This window comes from Argiope bruennichi, chromosome 1 (genome assembly GCF_947563725.1).
Source record: "Argiope bruennichi chromosome 1, qqArgBrue1.1, whole genome shotgun sequence".
Taxonomy (NCBI): domain Eukaryota; kingdom Metazoa; phylum Arthropoda; class Arachnida; order Araneae; family Araneidae; genus Argiope; species Argiope bruennichi.
The window spans coordinates 73556978-73568132 of record NC_079151.1 but is presented as its reverse complement, the minus strand read 5'-3'; the positions used below and the strand labels follow the sequence as shown (position 1 = coordinate 73568132).

The following is an 11155-nucleotide window of genomic DNA, read 5'->3' as shown; positions in this document are numbered from 1 at the left end:
GAAATTAATAGATACTGTATATTTAATCTGTCTTTTATATTTAACAAACTATGCACTGAAAATATCAAACTTCATTCTTAAAAAATACCACTAATTTCTAATATCTCTTTCTATTTCAATTCAAAATTAGGTTGGTAATGAGGATACTTTAGCATTAAAATATACTCAACCAGTTAAAATGACTTTAGATATAGCAAGGATTCAAATTTCTATAAAAACAGCAGCAGGGGAAAAAAAAAAAAAAAAACTCATCTCCTAATACTACAATGCTAGCTTTTCTTAACTAGTAATATGCATTTTAATAGTACTTTTCTTTCACTATAAAACAAATATAACCTTGTTTTTTTTTTAGAAAATTAATCTAAAAAAAAAAACTTTTCTTTATACTTTTGCAAGATAGTACAAAGGTTATAAAATTACTATTATTCAGTATAAGAATTGGTTATCTTTAACAATTATTTTTCAAATTACCTCATTTGTTTGTAAACAGAATCAAGACTGTTGATTTCTATCCTAATTATCAGATATAAATTACCATATTCAGCAACAATAATGAAAGGGATTTAACAAACACTGTTATTCAAGAAAATTAAAATATTCAAATGTAAGAAATTGCAAGAAAACAATATAAATTTATTATAAATATAATTAATATTTTGGCTAATTTGATACATGCTATAAAAAATATTTTAAATTTCACTCTCAATTATAATTATTATTAAAACCATTACATCATCAAATAAGAAACAAATGGAATCAATAATAAGCATATGAAATTCAAACAGTTAATCTTCAGGATTGAAAATATTTTTTAAACGCTGCTGACAATAAAAACTGCAAAATATGAAGGAAAAAAATGTAGTATTAGTTAATGCAACTTTGCTATTCTTATATAAGATAAACAAGGAATTTCATTCTATATATACAATAATTTTTCACATATTCATGTTGTGAAAATTGATATTTCAGAAATGATACCATTTTTTTCCATTTAGATAAATAAGTTTTTTTTATTTATTTATTTCACTTTCTTTTATCAAAAATAAAACATTTATATGTCTTATAAAACTAAAGAAAACATTATATACAGCTGTTTTTTTTTTTGTTTTTTTTTTTTTACATTTACTCAGTTTTTATAACAAACACAATAATGCAAATATGATATTTTTGAATTTCGTTAAGATAATGCTATGATGCAACAGTTATTAAAAAATGCAAATCTTTAAGCAGTTACCTATAACCTACTGTGCTCAAAAATGGAATGTTTATAATGAAAACTATAATTTCAAATTAATTCAAAATTTGAATGGAACAAAATATGCCTCTCTAGTTCAAAAAGCAAAAAAAAAAAAAAAAAAAAAAGAATCTTTATTCCATTTTAAGTGTTTATTTACTTATTTTCTCAGTTTTCCATTTTAAGTAATCCATTAAGAGCTCACAGCTAAAATTTACATCCCACCCCTTTTTTAATATAAAGGACAAAATATGAATAAAAAGTATGATACCAAGCATAAAAGAAGAAAAAGAAATTGGCAATATGATTTTTTATATATATATTGATCCAATAATTTGTATACAAAAAGCATGCACAAAGATTAAAATGATACCTATATCATTATATAAAAATAAGAAATGTTTTAAAATTTGTATCCAATAAAAAAAGTGTTACCATCTAGAAATAATATACAAAAAATATATTTACCATAAAATTTGTGCCTTGCTCACCATCACATAGCTGATTTTACTACAAAACTTCATCATTTACCTGAAAACTAATATCTATAAAAAAATAACATTTTATAAATTCTGTATTAAAACATTAATTTGGCCAAACTGCCAAATGATGATTGAAGATCGTAATTTGTTGATTAAGTGAACAATTCAACAAATGTAAAATTTTAACATAATCAAAACATATTATATAATGTATGCTAACATATCTTTGGTATTTTTTAAAAAACAACATTACTATGTATTTTACATTTCAAGACTGTATGTATGAGATAAACTTTCTAGAAAATTATACAATAACTGATGCCACAAGTTTGGATTATCAAGGTATGCTGGATGCCTTCCATTTGGTATTTCCTGACACTGGCTCATTGGTAATAAGTTCAACAATGCAGAACTTCGAGATCGATCATTTTCTCCAAACACAACCATAGTTGGTGTCTGCAAAAATATTAAATAGATAATTTAAAAGGGAAAATTACACTTATAATAATAAATCAAGTTTAGTTACTGAGTCATAATGTGTTACTACTTCAACTGAAAGAAAAAATTAATAGTTCTGTTAGAACAACTAAACAGTGATATTTTTGGTCTCAAAAAATGATTAACAAGATAATTGATGAATGTAATTCTCTTTTAATCAAATGACTAGAGAGATGCTATATGTACTATAACAGTATATACACATTAAAAGTATATACATATTAACATTATGAGTTCATTTAAACATATTTATATATTTATCACCCTTAAAAACTACACTCATAATAGTTACAAATAAAGAGTTTTTCACCCTTCTTTCACAATGCGTTTATATTATATTGAGGAATGCTACAATTTATATATATATATTTTAACTGATTTTGATAATTTAATAATAATTTTAACTAAAAATTAAGTTTAAAAGGAATTTTTTTAATATTTTTCAACACATATTCATACATATTTGTAAATTTTTTTATAAATTAAGTATTAAAAACACATTCTGTGATAACACTAGTTTTATGTCAATACCTGAATATTCTGGATGAATTATTCTAGAATATTCTTTTAATATATAAATGCATCTCATGAATTCTGAATTAATTCTTTATTTGCTTGTGTTACGAGATTTTCCAAATTGCTAAATTGTGTTCTGTAGCCCCCTCCCCCTTTTCATAACACTATTACATTCCTTTTTGAACTTTATATGTAGAAAAAATATCTAAAAAATTACCTGAATTGAACTTAAATCAGGAATTGGATCATACAGAAATTCTTGCAAGGGTTTATAAACTTGATTTTTAATTGATGGGTCTTTGCAATTTGGCAATTCTTCAAGCACCTCAAATCCTACAGGTGCTACAGGGACAAAACCTGCAAGATTTTTCCAGTTATGTACCAGATAAGGTAGAGAGAAACGACCACTCATACTTGGACTAATAACGACAGGACGAGCTAATCCAAAATTCAGAAGAATTGAATGAAGGAAAGATGCTTGATCTGGAATTTTAGCTGGAGGTGAATTAGCAAAACCTAGGAAGATATAAATATTATTAGATCAAGAAAGAAGATTACAGGGCTTTTATTTTAATTTTTTTCTTTGTATTCAACATAGTATTATATATATATGCAATTCCAAATATTAAAAAAATACAATTTAAAATTTTATACAACTATTAAATGCTGATTTATAAGAGGTTTTATATAACAAAAGGAATAAATTTGAGAAAAGTTATGCATATTTTTCAATATTAAGATGTGGAAAATATAAAATACATTATCTTATTACTTTTATACTAAATAAACATCATACAGCATTATATTATTTTCTACACTATATTCTTAATTGTTTAAATGCATTAGTGTTGCTACTCAAATCTGGAAAAAAAAATTCCCCATGTTTTCCCTGTATGTATATTCAAGATACAAGGAAATGGAAAAATAGCACTCGTGCTAGTTATAATGTAATATGATTTTAAGGAGTGGAAAAAGCAAAGAAAGGAAGCAACAACTTACCATTATTTGAAATAATAGCATATTAAAAGAATTTTGATATTTACATTAAAAAATTTTTTCTTTATTTATTATCTAGAATTTAGCAAAGACAAAATTTATATATTACGGACAGAGGGATATATTACCTCTCATCCTTTTTAATTATAAGTCACACAAAATTAAGGACTCTCGTGAAATAAAACACAAAACATTTTTGTTATCATTACTAATAAAAAAACATTACAAAGCAAAATTACTTGTTTTTATTTATTCCTTTTTGGAAATTCATGTATTAGGGCTTCAATTTCTGCAGATTTTTCAGCTATCAGTTTCATGGAGCTAATCCTTAAAAAATAAGGTCAAGCAGTTTTGTATGGTCTAATGTACATTTTTTTTTTTTTTTTTTAGCTATTTCACTTTTAGTGGAAATATTTCTGATATATCATTGAATGCATTAAAGGATAAAAGTGACAAAACTTTTTATGCCCATAAAAATTCAGCTTTAAATTATTGTTTCTAAAAAGATTAAAACCGGTTTATTTTCGGACATTAATGTTGACATTTTCAAACTTGACATATCACCTTTTACTTCATTCCTTTAGATGCAAAGTCTAACCATAATTAAGATTATTTTGAAATGAGCAATTTTACTTCCCCTTTTTTATCATGTCTAATAAGTACCTGTTTTCTCTTATTACTTAAGACATTATTTTCTTACAAAGTGAGCAGTAATGGATGGATTCTGCAGGGTTTCTCAAACCCTCAAGATTGATTTTTTTTTCATCCAATTTATATTAAAAACGAATTTTGAGCAGCTCATTGTTTTAAAAAATTCTATAATCTATCTGAATATTTCCGCCAGAAAAATGTATTTTAATTTTTCACACATTTACAGAAGTCTCACACATGCTGATTAGCTGCAACTGGGGAACCTAATAGAAAAGTACAGCTGTCTCAAAAATCGAGACTAGACTGATCTATACAGAAAAAAGGGGGAAAGAGTCCAAAAGGTGCAAGTTTCTGCATTACACAATCATGAATGGTACTGTTTCATTTAAAGAGATGATGATCATGATCTTTTTATTCTTGCAATCTTTAGAAATTAGCATTTTTTAGATGGAGAAAAAATAATTAAGAAACATAAAATTCTCTGTATTTTTCAGTTTTTTTATGAACATTTTCAAATTTTTCTGCATTTTCCTGTCTTTAAATTCCCTGTGTTTTTCCAGGTTCTCCTGGTGGTGTGGCAACCCTGATGCCTTTTTATAAAAACATCTTAATACCTACATATTACTTAAATTATTATCTTTATCACATAAATACTCTTTAATACTAATTTAAATATGATTTTAAAAGATAAAATTAAAGAAAACTACTGAATTTCTGCACTTGCCATATAATTAATTAAAAACATATAAGCCTAAAAGGAATATGACTATAAAAAATCAGGATTATGAAAGAACTTTCTTGAAATACTGTAGACATGATTTAATAATGCACAACTCTTTATAAAATTATCTCTAGCTTTGAAAGATTTCCATATCAATGATTATACTTTCATTTTTTGAGCAACAACATTGGAAGATAGAACAAAAAAAAAGGGGGGGGACTATAAAGGAGTGTTTCGATTATAATATAACTCTATTTTTATTCTTTTCAAGGAAACATTTTTTAATGAAATAATAGCATAAATTGGGTAAACCGACAAATAGTAAAAATGTAAAAACAGATTAATACTATATACTATCAGCTATTGTTCCGTTATTTCAACTAATTTTATTGTTCCTTAGTTCCTAATTAATTAAAAAGTAAAACAAACCTGGGAGATCTACAGCAACAGTCCGATAGCCCATTGCAGATAAAGTATGTATTGTTCCTAGATCAAGCCAAGTTTTTGATGAAAACATTTGCCCATGTAGTAGAAGAACAGAAATAGCTGAAGGTGCTGCATCAGCAAGAGGTACTCCTTCTCGGTAAAACACTTTTGCTTCCTAAATGCATTATAACATTAAAAAATATTGAAAATAAAAAATACTAAAATAGTATTTTGATGAAATTTAATTAATCTGATAATGGACGAGATATGTTAAAAATCATTAAAAGCATTTTTTTTAAAAATAGATCCCCATCAACTATATCATACCTAATTCAAAATAATTTATGAGAGATAAGAATAGAAATCAACATATGAAATATATGACACAATGTTTATATATTTTTTAATATATTATGAATATTTAAAAATAATAAATAGACAAAAGTGATGGTCATAATTATATAAAATAAATTGATCGGACATTAAAATTAATCAAAAATTATTTTTAATTAAAAACAGTAACACTGAATTCAAAGAAGGAAAAGTATTTATAGTTTTTTTTTCTTAAATATTTCTGAAATTGTAAAAAAAATCATAAAAACTAAAGTAAGTAATAATTAAAACACAATAACAAGAATCTAATAATAAAAATCTTGCACATTTTTTAAAAAGTAATAATATAATACATAAACAAGAAATAACTAACAAATATTACAAGCAAATTCTAATTGCATTTATAAAATCAACAAATGACATTATTAATTTAATAAAAGATATAGATTCATAATTGCTGTCACCTACAATACAAATATATGACAAAAGAATAAGAGGTGCAGCAATCAGAGGGGGGGGGGGAGGTTATACATGGCTTTAGTGCTTGTCTTAAGAGGCATGATGGAATTAAAATGTTAATGCTTCTTTATCATATTTGAACTTTCGAACTCAAATATAATAATATAGACCAACCCCTCAAAAAAAAAAAAAAAAAACTATATCATGTGCTAGGCACACTTATCTATGATAAATTGGCATAAAAAAATCATATTTTTAACCACTTTATTCTTGTTAAGTTTCTGGTAGCAACCAAAAATACTAAGTTAATTTATTCAGTCGAGTCACACTGTATTTTGCAATGACTGAAAAAAATAAAAACGATATTACATATATTGATTGTTTATTTTTTTTCATGTTAAATATCTATTTTACAAGAGAATTTTTATTTCACAAAAGAACTCCAAAAATTCAATTTATTCTTTTTTCACAATTAATAATATTTAGCAATACTACAAATAGCTTCAATTTTTACATAAGAAAAAAAAATATTTTGCAAGAAGATACAAACTAGATAATAACAATGAGAAAACCTAATAGTTAAAATTCAATTTTAATTAGAGTCAAAATTGTAAGACTTTTGTCATGGTACATCAGATCACACTGAACCTATTATAACTATCATACAAATATTACATATATAATAAAACCTAGGCAAATCAAAATTGAAAAAATTGTTGCTGTGAGTGATTACAAAAACTTATCCTATAGTTATCTCTCAATTCTACCCTCTTCCTTTTCAAAAAAAAAAAAAATAAATAAATAAACACAGGAGAAAGGAAGGCTTACAAAAAAAAAAAAAAAATGTAAATGCATACAAACAAATATGCAGAAAATTTAACTAAATTCTCATCATACATCACAGTATGAGCATACTATAATATATTTATCAACTTCAAAAGCTTTTTTAAAGCTAACCAAGAATATATAAGAAATTTCTCAATAATATTTAAAAGATAAATTTTATAAAATAGAAAATAAAGAGATTTTGTTTAATATTTTTGATCATAATCTCTTAGTTATCTTTTATACTGAAACCAAAATTCATTAAAATTATGCAAATAAAACCCTTTTATTGTAATTGTTAATTCTGACAGATTTACATATTTAAATAATATATTTAATTCAACATATTTTTCCTAAATTTCCCACAGGAATTAAATTTAAAAATATTTTGAACGGAAACAAACACACCAATTATTTTTAATTATTCATTAAACGATATATCTATCTACTTATTATATTTCCAAATTACACACACAGCATTTAAATATTAATTTTTTGTAATTAATTGTCAACAGAATGAAAAAAAATTAACGTTTCAAACAACCTACAGTATATATTAATTATTATTTACTTGAAGTTATAAATATTATATATATTCTTCGAATGTTTTGTTAATTCTCTTTGAATTTAGATAAAAAAAAATGTAAACAGAACGCAGCATTCTTTTTTTTTAAGTAATTCATAACAGACAAATTTTAAAGCACTTACATCGATTTCTCTGAAACCTTCTTGAATCGAGACGCAATCTTTTTTTAAACGTAAATCTTCCGGTATTGACAAACGCTTAAGATCCAAATTTCGCCAAAATCGGGCCATATTTTCCTAAATTAAAAATAAATTATTTACTCAAATAAATAATAAAAATACAATGGAAAAAACTGAGCAGTTTCCAAAAGAATGGGTATTTGTCTTTTTAGCAATTATGTTGGTTGTTAAAATTACAAATGTCTTTGAAATGAAAACTTCTAGAAATGATATATTGAGATAAAAGAAATATATCTGATATCTCAGGGTTAAAGATCACAATAGCAGAAAGATAGATATATGATACTACATTACCATCTTTGAGATTATTTTATGGAATCTTCTATATTATACAGTTTATTTACGAAATAAGATATGTAAACAAATCAGTGCTGAGAATTAAAGCGACTGAAACTTCAGTTTGTTTACTTCATAAATGAGAGCAGCAGGATCACGTGATAAATAAACAATTGTTTACGAATTTACTTTTAACATTTAGCTATCAGTTCACAAATTGTTGAAATTACTAATATAACTCCACATGCTTTCCAAAATAGCAAATGAAGAAGATGGTTGTGATGCAAAGATTCATACTAGACTTCTTATAAAATACTTAAGGATATCACAGAGAGGATGATAGCGACTTTACAACTCTGAAAAGAGCATGGATGCAAAAGATATTTTTTAAAAATTGCCTTTGATCATTCAATAACGCCAAAATTTTAGTACAATAAATGAAATTTTAAATATTTTGAAACTATTAAATGAACAGAACTTAATACATGTTCATACGTTTTGAAGCAATCAATTTTACGGGGTTCTATTGATTCAAAATGGAAGACAACAGGTTTAAAAATAAATTCAGTTTGTAATAGTCCTGTAACAAATCTGAGCTTTGGGACCAAATTCTAATTTCGAATCACGATTCCTCGATGATCCATCTAGTTACTAAAGTAGTTTTCACATTTGACTCCGACAGTTGACCTTACTTCCGCGCTAAAAAAGGAAAGGGAATACAAGTTCAAGCATCGCTCTCGTCGTCTGTCCACGGCTCTAAATCATAACTCTAATTTCGTTTCAAAACGGGACGCTAATATGCTAGACTAAAAATGTATTCCAAGTTATGTTTACATTTTCATCTCAAAAGGTGTATATAGAAAACATTTTCTTCGCATGCAAATTAAAACGAATACTTAAAAAATAAACCAAAATACAGTCGAATCCAGTTTACGAATACAAGAAAAATAAAAAAAGATAAAAGCAATTGGAACACTGACAACTTCTGATTTTTTGAGATGAACGAGAACTGATTACTTAATGAGAGGTTCAAGCATTATTATGCATATTTAATATTGCATAATATTAAATATTATTATTGTTAGGAAAACAATATTGTATAAACATTGTTTTATAATACTGTGTACGAATTTTTATGAACGAGGATAGAACCTGGGACGTTGTGGTTCGCAGCCGAGTAACATGACCACAATACAAAAGCAATTGCCCATGTTTCGTAGCTGTTAACTGGTTTATAAGCTTTTCACGACAGTACTCTCCCTCCAGTGAGTTGGAGGTGAGACGAACGATATGGCTATGCGCCTGTACCCATTTGAGTAGCGCCAAGCGTTATGGCCAGCGTGTGTGGGTGAGTGGTTGCTGTTGCTGATGCTGTTGCGCCAAGTGAGTCTGACGACTTTGTGTTGCTGCGTTAAGTGAATCTGACGACTTTGTGTTGCTGCGTTTAGTGAATCTGACGACTTTGTGTTGCTGCGTCAAGTGAATCTGACGACTTTGTGTTGCTGCGTCAAGTGAATCTGACGACTTTGGCTTGCTGTGGGTAGATGGCATCACAACAGCTGTACGAAAGTTGAAGGTTCTTCGTCCGAGGTCATCAGTGTGGCTGATTGAATTGAGCGGGTCACCAATGGGGCGGATTGTTATGAACGAGGATAGAACCTAGGACCTTGTGGTTCACAACATGACCACAATACAAAAGCAACTGCCCATGTTTCGTAGCTGTTAACTGGCTTATAAGCTTTTCACCACAACTGAAACAGTGCAAAGTGCAAGATTTTTTTAAAAATTGTTCACTAATAGATTTCGATATTATATTATATAATTTATACGGTATATATCAAATTAATGCCCAGTGATGCAAATATTCTTGAAATTAATTATAATTATCTATCGGAATATAAAAAATATCCCATTCTTACCACATCCCTAGGTTATTTTTTAGCCAAATTTTGCTATGTTTCTGTCTTTAATTAGCTATAAATTCGAACCTGGAACCATTTCAATTTGCAAGCGCCATCTTATTTATCCATTAAGCTGATGAAACCTTGAAATGCGTTTGTCGATTATGGTAATTGGCTGTTTGGCTAGATTGGAATATAATGCATTTCCATATCTAATTCTGAATTTGTCCTTTTAATTTAATAACTATTTTAAAATATCCAGTTAAGAATGTGATTTAAAGTCAACGAGGAGGCGATTTTGCTTGTAACTAAGATTTGCTATTAGAAGAGATTACAAGGGTAGCAGTTACAACTCACTCATCAAAAAATAATTCAATATAGATTTTTTTGTATTGTAATTAGATGTAAATATGCTTTCAAAATTTTATGCAAATATCCACAATTAGAATATTCTTTCATATGAAATCCACATTAATTATTGAATCTTTGAAAGAATTGCCATTTGCGACATGACTATGGATCCTTTGAAACGGGACAACGGGCAGCTCAGGGAATTAGTTTTGAAACCAAGAAAACGGAACCATAAGTGAGATTTTAAAGGATAAAGTTGAAAGGTATATGAATTAGATGGAAAAAATTACAATAATATGCTCCAAAATGGAAAGTTTTGAAGAATAATTTTCTAGTGGCATTGATTTAACGGAAAATTATCGTGATAAATGAAATACTATGAATATAAAATTTGATTTGATTTTGCCAACAAATGAAGGAAATGGTGAGACTTCTGTTGTATTAAATGATATAAAACGAACTTTTCTCTTCCAAGTTAGAATCAAAACCTGTTGACAGCGATATAAAGAATTGGCTCGAATACTGGTGATCCTAAAAAAAAAAAAAAAAAAAAAAAAAAAAATCATGATGATGATAATATTTATTCTGATGACTAATTCCAGTATCTTTTACAAGCGACAGAAGTTGTTCATCGGCAAGAGATTTAGTTGAAAGTATTCCACCGCCAGGTGCAAATTATAATAAAGTTACTGAATAACTGAAATCGCCTTTTGCTAAAGAT

At 26.8% G+C, this 11155-nt stretch overlaps 1 protein-coding gene across 2 annotated transcripts; it reads right to left on the bottom strand.

Annotated features, from left to right (window-relative positions):
* Positions 1 to 612: 612 nt before the first annotated feature.
* Positions 613 to 8347, bottom strand: LOC129963680 (putative protein-lysine deacylase ABHD14B). Of its 2 annotated transcripts, XM_056078183.1 has the most exons (5): positions 8201 to 8347; positions 7850 to 7963; positions 5528 to 5699; positions 2948 to 3246; positions 613 to 2172 (listed from the first exon to the last, which is right to left on the bottom strand). In XM_056078183.1, the coding sequence occupies exons 1-5, from the start codon at positions 8201 to 8203 to the stop codon at positions 1978 to 1980; spliced, it is 783 nt and encodes a 260-aa protein (XP_055934158.1). In that variant the 5' UTR covers positions 8204 to 8347; the 3' UTR covers positions 613 to 1977. The 2 variants fall into 2 exon arrangements, with proteins under 2 accessions (XP_055934158.1, XP_055934167.1); XM_056078192.1 differs by lacking the exon at positions 8201 to 8347 and having other exon boundaries at positions 7850 to 8114.
* Between the last annotated feature and the right edge of the window lie 2808 nt (positions 8348 to 11155).